General features: G+C 44.9%; 1 protein-coding gene and 1 long non-coding RNA gene across 3 annotated transcripts; one reads left to right on the forward strand and one right to left on the reverse strand.

The window, feature by feature from the left end:
* Positions 1-2095: 2095 nt before the first annotated feature.
* LOC118578616 lies at positions 2096-3963 on the reverse strand. Its single transcript, XR_004944272.1, has 3 exons — positions 3823-3963; positions 2699-2836; positions 2096-2170 (listed from the first exon to the last, which is right to left on the reverse strand). It is a non-coding gene; the product is annotated as an uncharacterized LOC118578616 (long non-coding RNA).
* A 214-nt stretch (positions 3964-4177) lies between these two features.
* Errfi1 (ERBB receptor feedback inhibitor 1) lies at positions 4178-17534 on the forward strand. 2 transcript variants are annotated; one of them, XM_036179460.1, is made up of 4 exons: positions 4178-4356; positions 13747-13941; positions 14050-14126; positions 14981-17534. In XM_036179460.1, the coding sequence occupies exons 2-4, from the start codon at positions 13820-13822 to the stop codon at positions 16162-16164; spliced, it is 1383 nt and encodes a 460-aa protein (XP_036035353.1). In that variant the 5' UTR covers positions 4178-4356; positions 13747-13819; the 3' UTR covers positions 16165-17534. The 2 variants fall into 2 exon arrangements, with proteins under 2 accessions (XP_036035353.1, XP_036035354.1); XM_036179461.1 differs by lacking the exon at positions 4178-4356 and adding an exon at positions 4405-4752.
* The last annotated feature ends 8611 nt before the right edge of the window (positions 17535-26145 follow it).

Consider the following 26145-nt stretch of genomic DNA (forward strand, 5'->3'; position numbering starts at 1 on the left):
GAAATACTTAAAAGAAGCTTGAAAAGAAAACTATCTCAAAAACATCTAGCTTATGTATCTAAACAAATTAATCCATAGGATGTTAAAAATGTCTTAAAGTTATAAGTTCTAGAGATGGGGGTAGAATTGGAAATACAATGCTTGTTAAGGGAGCCTTACATACATAAAAGATGACTTAAATGATGGGCCGGGAAGTGGTGGCGCAACCTTTAATCCCAGCACTTGGGAGGTAGAGCCAGGCGGATCTCTGTGAGTTCGAGGCCAGCCTGGGCTACAGAGCAAGCTCCAGGACAGGCACCAAAACTACACAGAGAAACCCTGTCTCAAAAAATCAAAAACAACAAACAAACAAACAAAACAAACAAAAACCCAAAAACGATGGAGCCTGTCTTCATTCTGAGGAAAAGAAGTCAATTCTTTCCCTACAACACTCCAAACAACAGACTAGAAAATCCTCACACAATTAGCACACACAATCTTCTCACAGGTGTGTGTGTGTGTGTGTGTGTGTGTGTGTGTGTGTGTGTGTATTATGTGTTGTGTAGCCCTTTTAAAGAGAAAAATCTAGAAAAGGCAGCAATATCCTGAATTAGAGAAGGAAAAACAGAAATGTTGTGAACAACTGTTTTGCGCGTGTGCCTGTGACTTTTCCCACAGCAGCTGAAGTTCAAAGTTCTGGGGAAGCCTCCACTGTCATGCAGCACTCCTTGTGAATGAATCCCAGGGTTCTTCCTCTTTTTACTGTTTGAGAAGTTTAGACATGGCCGCAGTGTACTTTGATCAAGTCCACCCCTGCTCCCTCCCTTTCAGCTCCTTCCCAGGCCCTCTTAAACTTTTCAAAAATAACATTTAGTCATTTAGGTGTGAGTGAGTATGTGGAGGTCAGAGGGCAACTTGCAGGACTTGGATCTCTCCTTCCATCATGTGAGTCCCAGAGACTGAACTCAGGTGAGCCATCTGGACAGTCTGAGTCTCAGGGTCTTATGCAGGCTTTAAAGTAATCCACAGTTTGCTGCAGGTGTGTGTGTGTGTGTGTGTGTGTGTGTGTGTGTGTGTGTACATGTATTTCCAACAGTGTAGTACAGTAAACAAAAGGCCTCTAAGGAATGTAAAGTTTCCATTGTTCATGTATTTTTACTGCACTTATCTACAGACTAGTAAAAGGTGTCTAATACATCTTATGTATTGAGAAAAACAAAGGCCCTATGATTAATAAAGTAATGCAAAAAGTGTTTCTCTTTTAAGTATTTCTTTTTAAATGAAGCACACAGAACACTTATAATGAAGAATAAACACGGAAATGTGTGTAGTCTTTTATAGGTTTGCTAAGGCCCTGTGTGGCACATCAACACTTAGACATCACGTGTGGGATCGCTTTAAGAGAGCAGAGGAAAAGTACCACTGTGAGTCTCAGGTTTCTGAGGCAGAACCTCAAGCTCGTTCTTCTTCCAGAGGCGGTGAAAACAGAGTGGTGCAAAATGACAAGCCAGGTCAACACAACATAAGACTAGTGTTTTGAGACATGGTATTTAACTTCTGCTTTTAAAGAAATCAGCTAATAAAAATTCCTCGGGAAATGGCCTCAAAGCTAAACCAACTTTGAAAGACTTAAAAAAAGAAAAAACTTTCAATTTCTGGGTAGAGGCAATTTAAAACACATTAGAAAAGAATATTGTCTCTAACTCTGTACTCTGGTATCTGAACTGCTAAGGTCAATGAGCAGCAAGCAATCAGCAGGCCAGAGTAACTTCATGGCTTAGTGTCTTCACCTGGCACTCTTCTCACACTAGTCTATAGCTGTTTGGCTTATCAACGTTATTCTAAACTATTATTAAGCAGCCTGTAGAACATAAGTTTTCTCACATAATTCCTCCACAGCGGAGAAAGCTCCATTAATATGAATAATTATGATCTAAAGTCAGTGAAGTAGAAGTTCTAATTACATTTCCCCCCAAAAAAAATGTGTAAGCTAAATGTTTATTTTACAAGTTTAAAGTAGGTCTGAAGAGAAAAACCAGATAAATCATGTATTACTAAAACTATTTTATGATTTTTTTATATATCATTTACTAAAACATTAATTAGCACATCCCACAGCTCACAAGGGTAGATGAGTATCCGTCTCTCTCCACAGAAGGGGTGTGTTCCAGGGTTGCTCTGGTGATTATCACTGTTTTATGAATAGGGGATATAAAAGCACACCAATAAGACCAGAGCACAAATTACAACTATTGTGGTCACCAGAAAGAGAGTAGCTAGGGTTCTCTTTGGAGGAAACTGGACCTCACTGAAGTCCCCATTCAGTAAACGCTGCACTGGGAGGCCTGAAAAGCTGTTCTCAAGGATCTTTTCAACACACACACATATAGAGAGGGGTGAGGGGAGAGGGAAGGAGAGAGAGAGGGGATGGCACAGAGCATAAGGGTAAACCTTGAATATGAAAGGTGAGGGGTCTGTGTGACTTTCAAAGCCTAGTCAAGTTGCATGTGGTGACTTCCTGCTGCCTGTAAATCTCAACACTCTGGAGGCTGAAGGATCATGGCCTTAGGGGTTAACCTGAGCTATACAGTGAGTTCTAAGCCAGCCTGGACTTCAGAGTAAACTGTCTCAAAACCCACCAAAACCTAAATAAGCAAGTAAATAATAAATATCTAGTTAATTTGGCAATGACTAATACCCGTAAGATTAAAATACTTACTATGTGAAAGGAAATAAAAAGATAGAAGAATTGAACTTGTAGATCCAGGGGTGTGAAAATGACCCACCAGCCCTCGTAGACCAGTAGGAGCAATCAGAAGGAAGAGAGCAGACTTCTAGCATTTGGTCAGCCCTGTCCCTGAAAATAAACAGGCAAAGGAATACTTGAGATTTTTCTCTTCTTTCTTAAAATCTGGTGTTTGAGGCCTTGAATTTAAAATTAGGCCTTTGAGTTAAATTAAAAAGAATGCAAGTCAATACTGGAAAAGGCAAATCATTTCACGGGGCACAAAGTTAATAGTTAACCAGAGAACGAGGCCGGAGCCTCATTCCATATGTTAAACTGGCCCAATTAGGTAGTGCTGAGCATATAACTATCAGGCATTCTTGCTGAAGTGCAAGAAGGGTTCTGCGCAGGCCAGAGGTCAGCCACGGGCCTGTGGCCTCGACTCTGCAACTCCATTAGGGAAATCTGTACTCGTTCAAACTGGAGGGCTTCAGTCTGTTTGCCTTTTTTCTTTAACCGCTCTTGGTTTATCGCTGTATTATTTATTTTACGGTTAAACTATAAACCTAAGTTGCATCACCGGATTTCTGCCCCAAGAGACCTCCTCCCTTGGACTTGATGGCGTTTCGTCCTTGGGCATCAGCGGCCACCCTGGGGCCAAGAGACGCGGAGAACAGTGCTGCGAGCTGGGCAGGTAAACCAAGGGGGCTGGGGCAGGCGTGGGGGTGCCCCACGACCAGCCAGCTCTGCCCCCGGGGCGGGGGGTCTGGATGAGGCCCCGATCCTGCCCCAGGGCATGCGACCCCGCAGTCTCCCCCTTCTCTCCCACGCGGTGCTCCTTTGCCCTGCTCGCCCGCCTCCCTCGGTGTCCTAGCCGGGCCTGTGCGCTGGCCTCGGCCCCATACGCCCGCCATGCCCCGCAGCACGCGGCGGACGGACCGACGGCCCCCGCCATGCCTCACTCCACCTCCCTCCGCGGCGGAGGTGCCCAGCCGCCTTCACGTCCCTCCTCACCCCAGTCCCCGGCTGCCCCTCGCCGGCCCTCCCGCCCTGCACCCCAGGCTGCCCGCTCCGTCCACGCCCCTCCCCACCCGGGGGCCTCGGCGGCCGCAGTGCACCTCAGCGCCACTTCCTTCCCCAGGGGCAGGACACAGGGCCGCTCACGGCCTTCGGAGGAAGGCTCCGGCCCCGGGGCTTGGCGGCTCGCACAGCTAGAAACGCCCCCTCAGGAGACGAGGCCGCCAGCGACGCCTGGCGGGCCCCACACGAGCGCTTCGGTCGCGGCATTGCCCCTTTAAGCGGCCGGCCGTCCCGATTGGCCGCCCGGGGGAGGCGGGGCACTGAGCGTCGACGTCACGCTGTCGGCTCATCCTATATATACGGGCGGCGGCTGCGGCGGCGGCCGAGTGCAAGGCGGGGAGTGTGAGCCGTGCGGTGTGCGAGCGAGGGAGCGGGCGTGCGGGCGTGCGGGCGGGCGTGCGTGCGGGCGGGCGGGCGAAAGCACTAGCAAGCCTACGAGTGAGCAAAGAGAGAGAGAGAAGGCGAGAGAGCGGCGAGGCGCCTGCGCGATGCTCGGGCCCCTGAGCCTGCGGCGCTGAGCCAGCCGGAACGGACATGCGCGGGAGGGCGCCGCGGGGCCCCGCTCCCCTAGGGTAAGGGGCCTGGCGAGTGCCGGGGAGCCGCGGGACACCGGGAGAGGGCGGGCGGCCCGGCTGGGCGGCGGCGCTGCTTCCAGGGGAGGTGCGCGGGATGGGCCGGGGCGCGTGAGTGAGGAGCCGCGGGCCGCGGGCGCTCGGCTTCCCGCCGGGGCCATGCACCGGCGAGCACACGACACGTCTCCACAGCCCGGGGCTCCGGAGCGGCGGCTGCAGGGTCTGCTGCGGCCGGGGGATGCTGCGAGGAGGCTGGGACCCTCTCCATCTTCCCCCTCGCCCCGCGCACCGGTCAGTCCGGCCCAGACAGCTCCAGCGAGACGCTGCTGCGGGCTCGGAGATTGGTAGTCCCTGGTTGGTACCGGTTCTGAGTCGCAGTCCGACTCGGCGACGAAGGTCATTGCCTTTTTTTTTTTTTTTTTTTTAATTCGTCCGAGTTCTTCCGTGGGTTTTACCTCCCCAGGAACGTGATTCTTTGCCTTAAATGAATGAAATTTTACCGAAGGAATGAAACTGCAGAATGAACTGTTCGATCGCAAAGGCTCCTTGACAATATCCTGTATTTATATGTATGTCGTATCTTTGTTCAGATTAGCCGTGATTGGTGGTGCTGGATGGGTGCTTCCTCAGTCTTATTAGGATTTCGTCATTGCCTGAAAGAAACCGGTCTCCTACCTGATAAAAATGTGAATAGATTGTTAGTCATAAACTTAAGTGTAGTAAGAATAGAGACTGTAGCTTTAAAAGAGATGTGACGGGAGGCACACCTGCAACACAGGTAGGGCAGGACTGGTTTCCAGGCAACTGTCAGGGGTGAAGAAAGGTGAGGTATAAATTGCCTTTTTTTTTTTTTTTTTTAACCTCTTTTAAAAAAGAGTTCTACAGTTTTAAACTTCCTTAAATCTGTCTGTACTGGTGTAGTGGGTCTGCATCTGCTGAGACTGGAAGGTCTGAGTTCCCTGTGTCTGCTCTTGCTTTTTAAAAACCTTTCTTAAAACATGTATGCAATTACGGAGTTTGAAGAAAGATTTTGCTTAAGAGACCAAAGATAGTCTGAATACCTATATCAGCAAAAGGGCAAATTTTATAAAGACAAAAATAATAAGCTGGTTTCTTACTAACCTGTTAATTATGGCCGATTCTTATCAGTCCACCCCTTTCTGGATATTAGGGGTTTGAAAGGAAGTACATGAAGATGTTTTAACAGGGACTGGACACTCTTTGCCTCCACTTCCTCACCTATGTTCTGGTGGACGTTTGCTAATAAGTGGTGAAAATCTTGAACTGTAGATTTCTGTCTTGGCAAATAAATTAGATGATAAACTCTTAAGGGCAGGCACTCTGTCTTGGATAGCTTTTATTTTACACAGCCTTGAACATAGTTGATGTTGATAAATAACTGCAGGAAAGCTTGAAGGCTCATCAGGATTGACCCAGGCACTGATAAGGTTTGGAAAGAAAATCTGTTCTTTTTTAATGGCTGTTACAAAATGTCTGAATTACTCATATTTTTGAGAGGCAGAACTACTGATTTTTAACGAGTTGGATTTCCTATTTGGAGTTCACAATAGATATTTTTGAGCCATTTGGGTGACTTAATTATGTTGTCTTTTTTTTTTTTTTTTTTTTAATGAAACTCTTTATTGCCACTTCTCCGAAGTTGTACTAGATAATACTGCCTTTCTGCTCATACTAATTGTAGCTTTTAAAAGCAAGTTCCCTAAATTACAGGTGCAATCTAACATGCTTGCAACTGACCTGATTGTCAGCATACCATCAAGTTGCTTTAGAAGAGAGCAGAGGAGGGGAAAGGTGGTGCCCAGGATAATTCCTGGAATTTGAATGTCGTTGGCTCCCTCTACGAGAGAAACAACTCCACTCTTAATCTCCATAAATATGAACTGGTACCTCATCATCAGGATGCACATAACATCCTTTGCAGGTGTTGGCCATGCTTTATGAAAACTAATGAATAATAACTCACTAGATAAGCACAATTCAATTGTGGCATTCTGACATTATTCACACAGTTTAAACTTGATAAATGTGGATAAAACTGGTGAACTTCAGAGTCCAAAATTAGTAACTTAACAAGATTGGTGTTGAGAAAAAAGTTAGTGTGGGATTCAAACTTCAAGAGGTGAGATTTGTAGTCTTCATTGATAGTTTAGTCCATTTTATAATATACAGTTAGGGGCAGGAGTATTGCAAAATGGCTAGTCTTTCAGGCCTCAGTGAATAATACTTTTAAAAACCTGGAATTAGGGGTCTTTTCAGTTTTAAATAGAATGGTAATAAGGACTAGAAGTTACTGTTTGAAAGCTCTTATTAACAACCCATAGACAAGAAGAAACTTCTAGTTACAGAGTCTTACTCCACATGGAAGGTGCTTCTACTACCTCATGATTCCATGGTTGTCCCTTTCCTGTCAGTTAAGACATCAGTTCTGAAGTCACCTGTCTAGTGAGGCCTCCTCTGACCACCTGTGTAAATAGTTCCCACCTCCTTATCCTGTCATGAGATATCACCCTCTAAAATTTATTCCCCCTCCTCCTTAGACAGAGGGTGTCATCAGGCAGCGGCCATTTTTCTTCATCTAAGGTAGTATCTAGCACAGAAGAAGCATTTAATATGCATTTGTGAAAATAACTAATGTTTGTCCTCTTAAGAATTTGACCTGAAGAAAGTTGAGTACCAGTTCCTGTCTTTGCAAGTTAGCTAACATAGAGGTCTTAGCTATCCCTCCTTTGTGTGGTATCATCACTTTACGTAAGCAAGGGTGTTAGAAGAAGCAAGGCTGCCGCCTAAAATGATGATACCACAGAGGGCAGAGGGGGTGGAAGTGTAGTGTGGAAAATGCTGGCTAGTTTACAGCACAGAATAGCCCAGATGGCCTTTTTGCTCAGAGCAGGATGTTTCACTCAACTGCATTCCTCATTAGCAGAATGGAGATTATAATCCCTGCCTCTTCTTAGAGGGATGTTGTAGGGATCAAGTGAGATAATATGTAAGAAAGTGCTTTGTAATTTGTAGAGTGCTTTACAGATAAAAGAATTCTGTTACTGAATTCCAGGTTTTATGATAGAACCAAGTTATATTGGGATCCATGCTATGAGAGTATTAAAAGGAAGCCTATTGGATACATGTAGTAACCCTTTTACAACTAAGGACAAATATATGTCATATCAGATACTATGTACAACAGAGCCATTGTGGGGCATCATTGTAACAGTAAAGATAAAGACCATCAAAAGAAGTATTTCAAGTGGTCAGAAGGTTAATGTATGCTTTGATCTGCCCAGTTTAGATATCTAGACCAAATAGATAATTGGTGACTTTTAGTAGGAAAATTTGAGGAAATGAAATGAGGCTACAGGTTAGTTACCCAAGGAAATAGTTACCAAATATAATGCCTCCAAAAATATATCCACCTTACCCATAGAAATCAAATGTGTATCTTAAGTCATTTTTAGCCCATCAGTTGAAGAGCCTGGCGGACCAGAGGAGAAGCTATGGTCTGATGGAGAGACTGAACTTTGAGGCCAGGTTTCCTGGAGTAAGACTTGGCATTACTGTGGCTCATCAGATCTGAGATGGGTCAAGTTCCAGAAGCTCCTCAGCTATAATGGAGAGTAGTAATGGTAACCCACCCCGTACCTCACAGAGTTGGTGCAAGGACAAAACCCTGAAAAGGCTTCCTGACATACAGTGTCCTATGAATGTTAGTTATTATTAACACTATCTATGTATTAGCTTTCACAATCTAGAGTTGCCCATTGGTGATTTAAATGCTTGTTAAATAAACTTGAAGTTTTAAAGGCTCACTTCCCATCCTTAGTCTATTGTGCCCATTGTCATTAAGATTACAACAGACTCCACAGGTCCTTCCCAGGTACAGTGTACTGCTTATGTCAGAAAGGAATCGTCTTCCGTCCTGTGTGTGTGCTCGCCTGTTTGGATACAGTGTACTGCTTATGTCAGAAAGGAATTGTCTTCCGTCCTGTGTGTGCTCGCCTGTTTGGATGACTGTTGATGGTTGTGCTCTGTAGCAAAGTTACCGATGACCAAACAGAACATTGCCGAGAGACAGACCGAATTACAGCTCTTGATTGTGGTAGGTGAACGAATGGGGTTTTGTTAGCTTGCTCTTTCTTAAAATACTTAGCTAGGAATTTTCTGAATTACTGAAGAAGTTCTAGCCTTTGATTTTTTTTTTTTTTTAATTTTATTTTGACAGTCAAGATATAAATTATTTTCCTTGTTGCCTCCATTTCCACCATGTGCAAGTGGGCCAGAATGTGTAGGGGTACATTTAAGGCCCTCTGAGGAATGCAGTGGACAACACACAAATCTTCATTTTCATTTCATCCTTTTGAACAGCATTTTAATATTTGTTGAAGCTGTCACATTTTACTTGATTCTATGCATGAGTATCATAGTTGATTTACTTTAAAAGTCATTGATGCATCTAATACAAGAGGCCATTTCTGCCTTTCCGCAGAAGCATATAACAAAGAAATTTTCTTAACTTGCCTCCTTTCTTTCCCTATGCCCAAATCATAGCTTTTGAAATGAGGCCTGTGTTCTGAGGTAGCTGTGCAGACTGCCCTTTTGCCTTCAGTGGATGAGTGCAGATGGGGCGTCTGCTTGACTCCAGTCGCCTTCCTAACCCCTTCTTCACATCAGGCAGATGCACGTCACTATTTAACAGCCAAGTGACTAGAAGTATGACCTGTTCTATGATTTTAGATCCTTCTGCATAGCTACAGTAATGCTGAGCATGCAGGTAGATGTTAAATAGTTTTCCTCAGATTATTAATAAAAATCCACAAAACAGCCAATAAAACTGATTTGCATTTTCTCTCAAAGGTGATCAGACTTTTTTTTTTTTTTAACTAGCATAGACGTTGGTATATTTGGGGAGGATCAAAAGTCATAGCATGTGCCAAGTTTCTAATCAGTTTCTTTTGATAAATTTTGGCTTTATACTTAGGTTATGTCTTCCCTGGTTAGGTAGGTAATTGTTAAGTGCAGCTGAAAAGACCAATTATCATTCTGAAGAAACGTCAATCAGGTTCTAGAACCTGATTGAAAGAAGGAAATTACATCACACTCTTAAATAAGGAAGCACTAGGCAGAACTGGATGAGTTGTAAGACAAAAATGTGCCCCTCCTCCTCTCATGGATTGCTCCTGAGATGTATTAGTGAGATCTCACAGCAGGGTAAGCGTATCTAGGTTACTGCCTTAAGGTAACCCGGCTCTGTGTGTTAAAGCAGTTTCAAAGTGAGTATTTTCAAGATAAAGGCATGTGAGTTCACCTTAGAAAGCCATGTGCAATGTGCTGTTTTGGTGTAACGTGACTTTTTTTATTTTTAAAAGAAAGTAACAAAGTAGCAACAAAAGCAAGGTAGATGGATTACAATCCCACAGGACTAATATGTAAAAAAAAGTACAATTTGTTTTCACTGCTTTAAGTACATCCTAACAAGCCATTTAGAGAGGAGAGCCATACTAGCAGCCATTGATGCTTAGACTTTTTACTCAGCCTACATACTGCCCACTTTGGACTTGGGAAGTGAATTTAGGATATTCTTCATGTGTTAGATTATTATTGGGCCATCTCAACCTCTAGTAATAATACTAAGTGGATCCTGTAACAAATTTTTGTGCTTTCCTCCTTAGCTCCTCTTTTTAGCCTGGGGAAGATCTCGTGTAATTACATTTTAAAGTATGAGGCGGCTGTTTTCTCAGTGTTCACTTAATGTTTATTAAAGTAAATATGCCAAGATCTATGGGGAAATGTCAGGCGCCACTGCTGGATTTGTAGGGTAGGAGGGAGCCTGGGCATAGCACAGACTAGCTAGGGACAGAGAGACAGCTCTGGCTTTCAGTAAAGGAGGAGGAAGACTTGTTGAGGGAGCACAGCAGAAGAGTGAGTCCTCAGGGGTAGGAGAAGACAGAAGCAAGCCAGAGCTGGACAGGGTGGGTTAGGCAAGGCCTCATTGTGGAGGTCTTTTGTGCCAGGGAGGGAGTCTTTAGAGACTTTTATGGTTGCTTTTGGGTGGTGGCAGTTGAGGAATTGATCTGATCCTCTTGGTTGTAGTATGGTTTAAGTATTCTCAGACTGGAGACCAGTTGGAGCCAGTAAGGGGAGGAGAAGCTTGAGAAAATGTAGACTGTGTGTGGAGGTTGGCAGTCGAAACTCAGGCTCACAGTGGCACCTCCTCGACCAGAAAGAGGTGTGGGGGTGTGGGGGGTTAAGAGAAGGAATTGGGTTCAGAGCCTGTAAGATGCCAGAGGCCCATCCAAGTGGAAAGATAATCACCAGACAGTAAGAAATGCAAAGTTGAAGCCAGGTTGCACTTACCTGTTTAGGAAGTGTCTGTGGAGTTGAAGCCATGGAAATGAATTAAATGATTTTAAGAGTAAAATCTTTTTTTAAAAAAGGTGCTTCTAACAGAAATGAGGTATTGGTATTTAACTGCATTTTGCCTCACTAAGAGTATTAAAATTACTTCATGATTGTGTAAGTTATGTCATGCCCAAGGTTATTTGGGTCCTGGTCTGTACTGTGCTACCTGAATCAATATTCACTTTGCTGTTCTTGAGTTTCCGAACAGGATATCATCTTGTACTTTGAGGTGTTGATATTCATACATATCTTTGCAGTTATTTTCTTCATGGTTTGAAAGGTAGAATTAGCTCTGCAGTTAGAAGGACTTGAATAAAATTTAAAACATTGTAGCATTAGTCAAATCTCACTTGAGCAACATGTGTTGTTTTATTTATTAGCTTAAATTTGACCAGGTTGATTCTCCCGCCCCCACCAGGAATATACAGCCTGATACTGGTTTTGTTTTTTTAAGAGAGGTAGAAGACTTTCTTTCAAGTGGTTTTCTAACCTTAGTTTAAAATCTGGAGAAAGAGTATGTGTATCTAAACCTTAAACCTATGGTATGTTGCTCTTTGGGGTTTTACAGCCTGAAGTTATTTTCCAGAGGATGAGAACACAGCAGTTATGTTGCTCTCCTTGCTTCTGCCATGCAAGCAAGTAGGAAGTTCAGATAGTTTCATAACATGGCCCATTCACAATTCCCCATTGAAATTTAGAGGCAGGTCACCTTCTATGAATACACAAAGACACTATTGTGGTCAGAAGTGAGCTGGCTTAGTGAACACAATTCTTTTATACTTAAAAAAAATTTTTTTTTCCTTAGGAAAGCTAACAAGGAGGTGATGGAAACAATGAATAAAAAATAACTTTTTCTAGAACATATAAATAATTTTAAGTGCCCACTGAAGTAAGTTTAGGACTCCAAGGCGGCTTGAGCAGAGGCGACCGTTGACCGTCACCCTGTTGAAAGCTAAGATGTAGACGGCATTAGGGGCCGACACAGTAGTTACTAGTAGTTCTTGTTGGCTTGCCGACAGGTGGGGGCTGGGCCTTGAACCCCCGCAGCATTGTCCTGTAATGGGGTGAACAGTCTTCAGCCGTGTGCTTTCAAACTGCTTAAACTACTCGTTCTTCCTCTCATCCCGCCTTTCATATCCTATCTCCACAGACCCTTTCCCTGTAGTCTGTCAGTGCTGGGGATATTTAGAAAAGGCTTGGTAAGCCCCAGCTAAGCACGCACAGAGAGAGGCAAGCCTTTTTAAAAGTGTTTTTTTTTTAATTACTATTTTATGGTAAATAACACATCTGCTTCATTTCAGTAATCTAAGAACAAGACTCAAAGACCTCCCATTAAATGAGATTTTCTAAGTGACAGATTTTTTTTTTGTCATGTGTCTTTGAAAGACTGGTTTTAAAAAAATAAGGTTGGCTCTTTGAAATAATATTGTAAGCCTGTCATAAAAATCACTGCCTCAGTCATCAAAACAACTGGCTTTGTAGACATCTATGGAGTATTTTTTTTATCATTAGCTTAAAAAAACAAACAAAACCCTTATGCCTTCCATATGGTTTATATTTAGTTGATAACATTCACTTATTGAGCCAGGTAGGTACCTGTGAGTAAGGTAGTAGGGACACATAGCCCTTGTTCTGGAGTCCCAGTATTAGGCCTGAGATTTATAAATAATGGGTATTTAGTTGCTGAGCAATAATAATAATAATAAGGAAGCATCTGTGATGCCTCTCCAGCCAGCAGATGTTTCCTAGTCTCATCCTCAGTCCTACAGTGTTAGCACTTGGTAGGTATGCAAATATTTAATGGCAGAATGGTGTAGACAATGTGTGGAGATCTCAAAGGAGCCTGTGTTCTGGGCAGTCGACAGATAACATCCTGCTGTCTATAAAGGAGAAAAGCCAAGCTTGCTAAGTGCACATGACTATCTAAAGACAGCAGAGGTCGGTGCTTTTTAGTATCTGCAAAGTACTGCATCCTAAAAAGGTAAAATAGGAATGGACGTATGGGGCCTTCAGACCTGTAACATCTGATAAAAGGGGATTTCTAAAGTTGAGGAGGTGAAGAACTGTATTTTGCCTTTGTAATCCATGCCTTACGGGGAGCAGAACATGAATTACTGGGTATCTCACAAAGGAGAATACAAAGAATGTCCCTTAAGTGTTTGTCTTTGAAAGGGAGGGAGGAAACTATCCACAGGACACTGAAGCTGGGAATCTTGCAGAACTTGATTTTTACAAGATAATAGAAATTAGTATCTTCATATATGACTGTCTTCTTGAGCAAGTAATAACTGGAGAATATTTCTTCTGTGACCAACTCTGAAATAGTCTAAATAAATGTTAGGCTATGGGACAGGTAGGTGGAAAATCTCTTGAGTGTGGGCACTAGTGATTGCTAGCTCAGCATGTGAAACAGTACTTTCTAAAATTACTTTTTTTTTCCCTGGGGTGGGTGAGGGTAAGGCAGGGTCTTTCTATGTAGTCCAAGCTGGCCTCGAACCTACCATCTGCCCGCTCAGTCTCCCATGTACTGGGATTACAGCTGCACACCACCATGCCTAGCTTAAACTTCCTGTTTGGGTTTGGGAATACTGGGTGGGATCTGCTGGGCTTCCTGCCTGGTGCAGCGTGCTGTAGAAGGTCAGTCTGGTGGGCTGGAGGAGGGTTGTGTGCTTTAGAAAGTGACTGCCGTTTGTTGTGTACCTGGTGAGCTCTGTAGCAAGGGTTGACTTTTCTGGAAATGGATTCTCTCTCGTTCTATGAAAAAAAACTTTCCAAGTGTCAGGTTAGTGTTTAGAGAAAATAAAAATTATTTTGCTGTCTACATCTTAAGTATCCTCATGAGAAGAACTAGAAGGTCTGTCTATAACCAAATTTTTCCACCTCCCCTCCATCTTGAATATTAGCCTACTTATGCTGCAATATAGACTATACTATTTCTGAATTATTTTGACTGTTATTTCTTCTTGATTTCCCCAGGGAATGAAAGCTACTGGTTGACTTAGAAATCCCTGGGCTTCACAAATTTGAAGACATCCCAGAGTAAGGCACGATGTCCACAGCAGGAGTTGCTGCTCAGGATATTCAAGTCCCATTAAAAACTGGATTTCTGCATAATGGCCAAGCCTTGGGGAGCAGAAGGAGCTGCTGGGGCAGCGGCCGTGAGTTTGAGAAGTAAGTCAAGAGTGTGATGCCCCCGTGTTCTGGGTGCATTCCTGTACTACAGCCACAGAAGATGTGATTGTACTTGCTCATGACCATGATGTTTTCCTTTGCTTTCAGTAACTTTCTAAACATTGATCCAATATCCATGGCCTACAGTCTGAACTCCCCTACTCAGGAGCACCTAACAGCTCTTGGTATGTATGAAAGTCTGCGGAGTAGCACATGGAGCAGGAGGCAGTCTGATTAGCCTTGCCTTGTCCTCAAGCAGTGTGTTCTAGAGGAGGACACCTAGGCGGTTTCCAACAACAGTGACACCTAGTGACCGCAGGTGCTTCACTACCTGTACCCCAAGTCACTGATTCTAAAGAGAACTGTGGAAATGGGATTTTTCTAAATCAAGAATTAATTTGCTCTCAGGGATGATGCAGACTTAACTTCAAACAACCTTGGACATTATGTCTTGTGTGTTCCTAGTACTAACGCACATTTAAAAGCAATAGGTGCAAGTAGTACACATGGTAACCAGACTTAGAAAACTGCAGTATTTTAATGTGAACATTCTGTTCCTTAGATTTTTGTCAAGAGCTTCTTATCAGGTGAATGGCACTGAAGTAAGTCCATTCATTCAGTGACGATATGCTGGCAGGAAGGACCTCGCCCCGCCTTATCTCACTCCTGCCTGGCATTCCTTGTATTGTCGCAAGTCTTAAGTGGCAAGCCTGGTGTAGCATGGTACTCGTGTAAATTATATCCTGTTCATCTTCTGTGAATTTTGCACACGTCACAAACTTGCCTGGGATGTGTGGGTGTATGCCGAGCACATGTCCAAGAGAGATGGCCGAGATAATTTGTTCTTTGAACCAGATCACGTGTGTTCCCCTACTCTGGCTCTAATTAGACCTGTGTTGCTTGCATGGGTGTCCTCAGGGTTACAGCAGTCAGGTGTTTCCCTGATTTGGGCAGAGAGCTGGAGCTCAGGTCCTGAGCTCTCGTGGGGTGAAGGACAAAGAGTAGCACTGCCTTTGATGAATGTCTCTGTTCCTTTCAGGCTGTGCTTCGCGGCCTGCTCCAGTGAGTGGCCACTTCTTTGCAGACTGTGGTCCATCTCCAAAGTCAAGCTTGCCCCCTCTTATTATTCCCCCAAGTGGCAGCCTGGGACAGCGTGAAGAGGATCAAGTTGTGTGTGGTTTTAAGAAACTCTCAGTGAATGGGGGCTGCACATCCACACCTCCACTTACCCCCGTCAAGAACTGCCCTTCCCCTTTCCCCTGCGCAGCTGTGTGTGATCGTAGCTCCCGGCCGCTCCCACCATTGCCCATCTCTGAAGACCTCTCTCTGGATGAGGCCGACTGTGAGGTAGAATTTCTAACCAGCTCAGACACAGACTTCCTTCTGGAAGACTGTGCACCTTCTGATTTCAAGTATGATGTTCCTGGCAGGCGAAGCTTCCGTGGGTGTGGACAGATAAACTATGCATATTTTGACACCCCAACTGTTTCTGTAGCAGATCTCAGCTGTGCATCTGACCAGAACAGAGTTGTACCTGATCCGAATCCTCCCCCACCTCAAAGCCATCGCAGATTAAGGAGATCTCACTCAGGACCAGCTGGGTCATTTAACAAACCAGCCATCCGGATATCTAGCTACACACACAGGGCTTCTCCCAGCTCAGATGAAGATAAGCCTGAGGTCCCTCCCAGGGTTCCAATACCTCCTAGGCCGGCAAAGCCAGACTACAGAAGGTGGTCGGCAGAAGTGACCTCCAACACCTACAGTGATGAAGACAGGCCTCCCAAAGTCCCGCCAAGAGAACCTTTGTCACGGAGTAACTCCCGTACCCCAAGTCCTAAAAGCCTTCCGTCTTACCTCAATGGGGTCATGCCCCCAACACAGAGCTTTGCCCCTGACCCCAAGTATGTCAGCAGCAAAGCCCTGCAAAGACAGAGCAGCGAAGGATCTGCCAACAAGGTTCCCTGCATCTTGCCCATTATTGAAAATGGGAAGAAGGTTAGTTCAACGCATTATTACCTACTACCTGAGAGACCGCCGTACCTAGACAAATATGAAAAGTATTTTAGGGAAGCAGAAGAAACAAACCCAAGCACCCAAATTCAGCCGTTACCTGCTGCCTGTGGGATGGCCTCTGCTACCGAAAAGCTGGCCTCCAGGATGAAAATGGACGCGGGTAGTCATGTGAAGCGCAAACATTTATCCTATGTGGTTTCTCCATAACTGCGGGGGTCATGGCTCAGCAGAAGTTACATGGAGTGGATGGCTTCCAGTTTTCCAATTCGAGGTTCATGGAACAGGCTGCAGAATGGAGTTGGACTCCATCTTCATGAGGAAGGCTCAGCAGGCAGGAGGTGCTGTACGCTGCGAGTCCCTGATGATCAGCATCCGGAGAAAAAGTATAAAGATGTGCTCGAGTGGAGGGGAGAATGGGAGAACTTTCCCATTTGACTACATTATATACCTGTGTATAAATGTGCGGAGTAACCATAGACCATAGCTGCAGGATAACCAGTTAGTCACTATCTTAGAGTAATTTATATTCAGAATAATTAAAACCAAGCTGGAGGAACGGCTCCTGGTAGTGTGAAAATTGAGCAAATGGAAGAAAGCAGTATTGTCAGATCAAACTCTAAACTTCTGTGTTTGTTAAGTTTAAAGATTCCTGGCGTTGGGGCCTGCCATATAGTTTGTGTGCCCTACCCCCACCCCCACAGCTGTTTTCTCCACCAGGCCTTTGCCATCTTGTTGAAATCATTCTGTGGCCTAACACATCCAGCTCTGGGGGTTTGTCTTGTTGAGGAGGACAGCAGTTTCTGGACCATGTTATCCCCTGTGTGTGTCTTGTATCTTGAAAATTGACAGAAGTAGTGAATGACTTTTCTACACTGTTCCTGCTTTCCCCATCCACTGAAATGGCCGTTGTAGCAAGAGGCTGGTGAGAGTGCGGTGGAGGCGTGCTGGCCGTAGTGTGGGATGCAGGTTTTAGAAATGCAGCCATTAGCTGTGTGATTGAGAGTTACTGTGAGGGGATGGATGGTGTGTTTTGTTTTGTTTTTGTTTTTAGACTTAGCAAACAAGTACAGCACAAGCTGGCCTTGTGTTGCTGGTTCCTGTTCAGTATTTCCGGGGATCGTTTGCTTTTTAAGTGAAACACTTCGGACCAATAGCACAGAACGTCTTAATGCCAGAGGTCACTTCAGCATCTTCCTGCTTGGAAAACTCACGGCTGGCACTTCACTGTCCTGAGACTCAGTGAGACACGTAGCTTTGTTCAGTTTTGTATGTCCTCTGATGCGTTTATCTTCTACAGATAAGCCCAAAGAGAAGGTGCTTGCTAACAGAGGGACACCGCTGCAGTGTCCCAACAAGCTGTTCAGTTTCAACTGCTGAATGACATTATTTGAGCTATTTAAAGCTTACTGTATTTTAGTATGAACTAAATGAAGGTTAAAACATGCTTTAGAAAAATGCACTGATCTCTGCACTGTGTGTACAGTATTGGACAAAGGATTTATTCATTTTGTTGCATTATTTTGAATATTGTCTTTTCATTTTAATAAAGTTATATTACTTATTTATGACACCGTTAATAATGTGTCTTGTCTAAACTCTTATAAGATGTCTCAAGCAAATAAGATGTCTCAAGCAACTGCTAGTCTTATTTTTTAAGCATGACAGAAGAGTCTCTGAAGTTAATACATGTTGAAACTTATAGATTTCTAAATGACAGTTTGAGCAACTTACTTGGGTATTATACACATGTATGGGGGCTGAGGACTTGGCTTGGTTGTTCGAATGCTTGCATAGCATGCACAAGCCCTGGATTTGATCCCTAGTAGCGCATAAACTGGGCATGGTAGCACATGCCCATAAGCTTAGCATCTGGGAGGCAGATGCTGGAGGGTCAGGAGTTCAAGGTCATCTGTAGTTACATATAGCATTTGAGGTTGGCCACGAGTCCCTGTCTCACAGAAAAGAAAGTAAATGTGTGGTAAAAAGCAAGGTGGCAGTTGTTTACCTGAAACAGTGAAGTGAACTTGATTCCAGTGCTACTGTAAGGTCAAAAACACAGGAGGGCGGCAGACTTGAGCTGACTCACTGAGCTTCAGGACTAAGTCTGCATTACTCTGGGCCCTTCCTGAGGCTTTACTTCTTGTTTGAAGCCTTTAAAGGAATCTTCACTGCCAGGCATCACAGAGAACCCTGCCATGTGCTAGGGGCCTTCATCAGAGCTGGGTGGCCCTGTGTGTCAGGTGTCATTCTGGCTTAGGAGTTCATTCAATTATAGACACTTGTAGCAGCTGCTACATGTCAGATCTGGGAAGAAGAGAGCCTTTCCCTCCCTCCCCTTACAGAATTCACAGTAACATGATTCAGAAGCCTTCAAAAGGCGACTGAAGGGCATCCTGCCTCTGGAAATTAAGTGAAGAGTTGGTAAATGATTGAGAAGGTATGTTATCAGATGAAGGCAAGTTTGTGAGGCCAGGGAAGCAGGGAGAAGCTGGGCATGTTCCAGAAGCTGAAGGCCACAGCCAGCAGTAGGCCGTGCAATGGAAAAGGGCAGTGCGTACAACTCAAAGGATCCTAAGTGGGGGAGGAACACGATGTGATTTGTTTTAGCAAAGATGTCGGTGGCTACTGTGTGGAGAACATTTCAGAGAACTGAAATTAGCAGAAACACTAAAGGCTACAGGCCACGGCCAGAACTGACACCAGAGTGGCAGCGGAATGGAGAGACACGGCTTTGAAAGTTGGGGGAATGACAGGCAGGCTCCAGACTGGGGACACCCTTGCACCACCCTTGTTCCAAAGCAGGCCATGGCTCCTAGGGCTGAGCAAGCTTTGCTTGGCATAGGGAGCCATGGGTACTTGCTTCACATTAGTTCCAACTTAGTTTCCTTCCTTATTTTTTGTCTTTTTCTTTGAACTTCTAGGAATATACTTTTTACATTTTTTTTTTCCTGGCCAAAGAAATGTACTTAGCTACCCCACTGATAGCACACTGCTTGAAAACACACTGGAAACCATTTACCCACCTAGCCCCAGACAACATACCAAGCAAGTTGAATTTTTTTTTTCAATTTATGTGTATGGGTGTTTTGCCTGTGTGTAAGTCTGTGCATCACATGCATGCAGTACCTGATACCCACAGAGGCCAGAAGATAGTAGGGAACTGTGGTTACAGACAGCTGTGAGCTACTTTGGGTGCTGGGACCTGAACCCTGGTCCTCTGGAAGAGCAGCCAATACTCTTACTGCTGAGCCCTCTACAGCCCTGTATAATTAATATCTTAATGTAATTATCAAAATCGGGAAATTGAAATCTGTATAATACTTGCATAATGTTTTATTTAGCTACAATCTAATACTTGTTCCTACTTTTAAACACTGGTTTGGGCGTTCTATTAAGTGTTTTATAAAAAGCTATAGTGCAAAGACATAGAATGCTCATGGCACTTGAGAAGATGGAGCTGATGCTGGCTCCAGAGTTGTCTGAGCTCTAGGTGAGACTTAATGAAGCCTCCATACAGCCAGGGCCTTGAGGTTCCACACCTGAAATGGAGAAAAAGGCAAAAGTGTTCACTTTTAATTGAGCCCCAAAACTTTGAGGTATTTTTGTAAGTTTTCTTCAGACTGAAAATGCACTTGAGGGTTTGTTTTCTTTGCAGCAGGTCATTTGACAGAACGCTCTGTTCCCTGACTGAGTCATTCCATTCTTAACTGTTTGGGGGCTCTGAGGGCTGAAGGGGAGGAGAGTGGAATTTGGTGAGCTGCCATCTGTCTACACTGTTAGCCTCACCTCTTACTACCTGTAACTACACAAACATGATTCAGGCGTGCCTGGCGCCATTTATTGTGAGGGTGTGAGCCTGCTCACTTTTCCCCTGCATGGGTCAGACTCCACGATAACTGTACCTGAGCCACGAGGAATCTGCTGCTACCACACGTTTAAACAGGCTCCCCTTGGCTCCCGTGTTGTCTACTTGGAATTTGGAGCAGCAAACATACTTGTGTGTGTTTTTCTGCACCTGAGCTTACATCAGAGCAGCTCTGTGACTCAAAGTCACCACCCCATGGCAGCAGGTGGGGTCTGGGGAAAGAGTGGGGGGCTGGGAATGGATGAGAAGGAATGTGCTCTAAGTATTAGTGGGCACCTGTCTTAGAACTGCTGTCAGGCCAGTGGCTTAGAATGCCTCTCGCATGCTGTCATCTCTCACCCTGTGAGTCCAGACACCTACCAGGAACCCCAAGCACAGAAGCCTGTAGCAAGTGCCCACAGGGATCAGCATATCTGCCTCCTACTCCTGCTCCCGATACATGGAAAAGCCATCACCAAGGAAGCATGCTTAAGAATGTGCACGACATTCCCTTCACAGACCCAGGCAGCACCTTCATTCCTTGGCAGTCACTGACATCCACGTCAGTAAACATCTAATCACAGGCCTCCCATGGATTTCTTCACAATCATGAGGGTTAGCCAGTGCCTTCCCCTGGGACAGCATGACTTGTCCACTCCCCTCTTGTGTAAGGCAGAATGAGTCGTGTCGTTCTGGCCTGCGCCAAGCCTTCCTCTGGCCTAGCCATGGCACTGCCTGGGGCGCAGCACACAGGAAGCTGTATTTTGTTATTCTGAATTCCTGGCTAGCCTCGTGTTCTTGGATGAACCAGTGTCCTTGTACACAGAGTCTCTCCTCCCTCATTGATCAGGATTCTTGGCTGAGCAGCAGCCAGCTGACAGCTTCTGTAGCCGGCTGAGTAATGGAGCCCAGCTCCCCAGCACGAGCACCCACGGTGGCCCGCACAGGACCAGACTTGCCTGTGTACTGCCTCAGCCCAGCCCAGGAGCCTCTAATTACACGTCTGCTGTTTGCAGGAGCCCAGGTGGCCTGGGCCCAGGCCCGGAAGAGAGCACAAGTCTGCTGTCACTGCAGGCCAGTGCAGAGGCCCCTGGAGCAGTGAGGTCCAGACTCACATTCCAATTTCATCACGGCCGTCTCTGAAACCACAGCCACACTGTGTCATCTTCCTATAGACCTTCCCATGTGCCCCAAGTATAGTCAGAAACTGACCTGGCCCGGCAGGAGACTGAGGGTGGTGTGTTCTCTTCCACACAATATGGCATTGTCTTGGGGGTGGCTCATGTGGCAGAGCTCTGGCCCATTTGACTAGCCTGCAGATGTCCCAGTGTGAACAGCTCACAGTTGTCAGGGACTTACTGTCTGCCAAGCACTGGGCACTACAGATCCTGTGTGGTGACTCCAGGCCTGAAGAGACAGCCTCTCAAGGGAAGTGGAGTGGGGTAGGGGGCTGTGCTGCTCATGATGACCTGGGTTCTCAAGAGAACTGTACAGGACAAGGGATCAAAAAGTCACTGTCATCAGTGCCAACATTGCTCCTAGCCAGCGCCAGCCAGTGTATCATGCAAGCTGTGCTGTGGGCTACCAAGATGGTGTAGTTGAACCAGAGATCTGTTTTAGTTTTGAAGTCACTTTTTTCCTTCCCAACTTAGTTGTGGATTAATCTGTTTGTTCTTTTTGCAAGAATCCACCAGATTCAACAGTAGATTATTACCATTTGCTGTCTGGCAACAAGACTGACAAAGATCTCAAAGACTGATTTAGGCATGGTGAGGTGGGCAGGCCCGGCAACCTGAATTTGCTTCCTGGAAGAAAATGATGCCTCAAAGTCATCCTTTGACCTCCACATGTGCAAAATCGTGTGTGTGTGTGTGTGTGTGTGTGTGTGTGTGTGTGTGTGTGTGCGCGCGCGCGCGCGCGCGCGCGCGCCACATGCACACACATTTTTTTTTTTTTAAAGAAACTATACCACTAAAACTCATTTAAGAGTTTTTCCTCTAAAACCTGAAGTATTCGGCTGTGGGAAACTTCTTTTTTGTTAAGATGGGGTCTCCTTACATAGCCCTGGCTGTCCTAGAACCCACTATGTAGACCAGGCTGGCCTCAGACTCAGAGATCCTTCTGAGTATTGGGATTAAAGACACATGCCACTACACACAGCTTGCGGGAAACTTCTATTCATGTAATATTTGTTGCAGGGCCACATTCTAGCCCAAGCTAACCTAAATTTACTCTGTACCCATGCTGGTCTCAAACTCAGTGGTGAACCCCTTACCTCAGACTCCCAAATGTTGGGATTACAGGCATGTGAGCCACCACACCATGGGAATTTTTTTCCTTAAATTGTGTAAAGATGTGGTGTCTTCAGTAGCCATAAGACATTATCTTTATATATACAGATCTTTCGATGAACAGTCCTACTAGAGACAAAAGGAGGCTGCCCACCCAGCACACATAATTCCATCCTTTCTTCATCCCCACCCCAATATCATTTCCTCCACACAAACTTATATTCTTCTTTCTGAATCACACATAAACACCACACCCGCAGGTGCACATAAAACTGTGTGTTGTGCATACTCCAGCGTGTGCTGGGAGGATCAGGGCTGCCTGAGTTGCCCATCTGTGTTAACTGGGAGTGCTTATCACCTCACCTCTCTCCCTAACTGGGTCCAGCCTGGGGTCTAGTGGGAAGGTTTTTCACTAAAAGTTGACAGCCTAATTCTGAGGATGTTTTGCAGTTCCTTCTAGGGTTAGAAATCCTCACATCAGGAGATCTTTTCCCACCAAACAAAAATCAAGTCTAAAATGAGGCACTACCTGTATTTTCAGAGTGGTTTAGAGTAGCAACCTTTCAGGGTTCCCAGCCAGGAGAGGGCAACATGGGGTGGTGGAGATTGTGCTTGGTGAGTCCTGCCCTCCTGCTAAATGTGGAAGTCCAAAAGCATGATGGAGCCAGTGATGTCTGTGGGCATCAGAACGGTCTGGTAAAGTGGATATCTGTTCTATCTATGACCTTGAAACACTGCCCCTAGAGATGTAGCAGGTAACTGTCCTACCTACCTACGACCTTGAAGTACCTGCCCCTGGGGCATGGCCCCGGGGCTACCTTTAAGACCTGAGACAGTAGCTATTCTGCTCTCTTCTCTCCCTGGTGGGCTTGGATGCTGGAATAGACTCAGGTACAGTGTGAGACTGTACCTCAGCCTTCCAGGCCCCTATGATAACTCTCCCTTACTGTAGTGAGTCTTCCTTCCTAATAAATTTCTTTACCCTTTAAGCAGACTATGTGGATTTTCCGTAATAGTCTATGGGTGTCATGGACTCTACAAAAGATGGGTTTGGTGGACCAGTAAGCCCAAAGGGAAGGGCAGGCTCAAGCGAATGCAGTTGCTGTCTGTGAAGGAAGCTGAGTTCTGAGGAGAGTGTATCACATTTACAAACAGAACAGGAAGGATGCCCCCAAGCCCTAGCAACAGGTTCTGTCTCTCCCCAACATTTGTTTTAAACAGTGGGTGTGGTGATATATTGTGTACCCTAATAAACTTTGCCTGAAGATCAGAGAACAGAGCAAGCCACCATATTAAACATAAAGGCCAGGCAGTGATGGCACACACCTTTAATCTTAGCACTCAGGAGGCAGAGATCCAGATGGATCTCTAAGTTCAAAGCCACCCTGGACTACATGAAATTTACTCAGTCTAGGAGAGAAACAGAACCAGGCAGTGGTGGCACACATCTTTAATCCCAATCCCAGCACTTGAGATCTCATGCCTTTACTTGGGAAGCACACATACCTTTAATCCCAGGAAGTGATGGCTGGGCAGAGAAGGGTTTATAAGGGTGAGGAGACAGGAACTAGAGGGACTTTCAGGCTGAGGAGTTGGTGAGGTAAGAGGTGATGGCGGTGGCTTGTTCCTTTATCTTTCTGATCTTTCAGTATTTACCCCAATATCTGGTTCTGGGCTTTTTGTTATAAGATCATTTTGAATTTGCCGGGCACTAGTGGCACATGCCTTTAATCCCAGCACTTGGGAGGCAGAGGCAGGAGGATCTTTGTGAGTTCGAGGCCAGCCTGGTCTCCAAAGCAAGTTCCAGGAAAGGCGCAAAGCTACACAGAGAAACCCTGTCTCAAAAAAAAAAAAAAAAAAAAAAAAAAAACCAAAAAAAAAAAAAAAAGAGAGAGAGAGATCATTTTGAATTTGTACAAGTTCTGGCACCCAATGTGGGGCACAAATTTTTTAAAAAGCCACTTGCCTGTGGCCTTGCAGTTCCTGGCTCAGGCACAAGCTACACGAGATACATGCGACCAGAATCTTCACCCCACCTGAGCCAGACTTCTTAACCCGCTGGCTAAGGTTTTGTTGCAGCCTCTCTGCAGCAAACACCATAGGCCCCCGAAACCACAGGAGTTAGCCACTTTTCACACACCTTCTCTATGAGACAGCTGATCCTTTGCTTCGTTCCTTTCCTGGTGGGTTTTGGCTTTCCTTGAGCCCCTTCTCAGGCTGTTGCCACACCATCATCCAAATCACCACTGACAGCAGATTTAGTGAGTCAATTGGGGTTTCTTTTCTTTCCTTCTTTCTTTTCTTTTTTTTTTTTTTTTGGTGTTTGTTTGTTTGTTTGTTTTGTTGGTTTTTTGAAACGGGGTTTCTCTGTGTAGTTTTGGAGCCTGTCCTGGAACTCACCCAGGCTGGCCTCAAACTCACAGAGATCTGCCTGCCCCTGCCTCCAGAGTGCTGGGATTAAAGGCGTGCACCACCACCGCCCAGCATGCAACTGGGACTTCTTAAAGGGAGGAATCAGTTAAAAATGAGGTCCCCCTCCCCATATTCAAAGATGGGAGACAGGAACATTTAAAAAGTTGGTTAATATGAGTGCCATGATAAAAGTTTTAGAAAAACATGTTAAAACAGATCATAGAGATATTCAGACCCAGACAGAAGAATTTAAAAGAGAACCAATCTCAACATTACATTATAAGGTTAGAGAGGAAACAGCCTAAGGCTTTTAAACAACCAATCTTAATCTATCCAGAAACCTTACAGGAACTGTCAAATGCTCAAGGCTGTGTAAGAGCTGACTGGACTCCTTGCAAATGTTAGACTTGAGGAGATTCAAAGAAGCCATATGGCATGCACTCACCATTTGTGAAACAGATGTTAAACTGGTGATAAACTTAGAATTATTCCTCAAGACCAGAGAGATTTGGTTACAGCAGTCTTAGAGGCTGGTCCCCAATTACAATGGAGGATCTGGTAGAAGGATGAGGCTAAGGCCATTGAACAGTGAAGTAAGGCTAGAGGTATGGAAATCTCCCAATATCAACTTCTTGGAGAACAGAATTGAAGAAATAGGAAAGAAAATTCAGTCATTTACAAAAGTTATACAGGACCCAAAAGAAACCCTCGTGAATTTCTTTTTTCTTTTTTTTTAAATGAAACAGGAACATATTTCTTTATTAGGATGCTCAAGAATGAACAACATTATTATCATTCTCTTCATGTGATAGAGAATACATCTGACCCATGTTGTGGGAGGAAAAGGATAAAACCTCCCTCCCAAAGTGGGTGTCATGGCTCCACACACACACACACACACACACACACACACACACACACACACAAAATCCCCATTCAACCAAGGACAGGATGTTCCTAATAGCATTGTCTCTGCTGTAAATTCCAGCCCCAGAGTCCTTTATTCCAGCAGGAACTGACTATTTTGTCCCTGTCACTCTTCAGATCCAGGCAGTCACCCACCCGGCTGCCTGAGTCTGCAGACCATCCCTTTGACTTGTTACTGCCTTGATACCCTCTGTGGGGAACGGGGTGAGAATATAAGGTTACACATATCAAAAACACACAAACATTAATAAATGGCACTTGGACATAGGCTTAACATTACCAAACTTCCTCTATAAATGATGGTGCTCCCCAAAGGAAGACCTTCAGTCCTGGTAACATATATGGAGCTCTTATATGCAAAGGCATGAGGGACCAGTGTTACTTCATCTTACCCTGCACAGAGGAATGAATTTGCAGGTGAAAATAGACACTATCCCTGGCTTAGGTTTTTCCTGGTTACTCCTGCTGTTAAATGGTGACATTCTGCCTCTCACCTGTCTTAGGTATTATTTCACTTTTGAAAAAGATTAAAAAATGGTAGAAGAGAGGATGAGGAGATGGGGACAAAACAACCCTGTAAGACAAATTAAAAATACAAAAACCGGATGTAGTATAATATTTATAATAGAAATTGGCTGAAAATACCACATGCTAACAGACAATATGATACACAAGCAGGGTGGGAGCAGACAGGAAAGGGCAGAGGCCGCAGGC

Source organism: Onychomys torridus, chromosome 2 (genome assembly GCF_903995425.1).
Source record: "Onychomys torridus chromosome 2, mOncTor1.1, whole genome shotgun sequence".
NCBI classification, from domain to species: domain Eukaryota; kingdom Metazoa; phylum Chordata; class Mammalia; order Rodentia; family Cricetidae; genus Onychomys; species Onychomys torridus.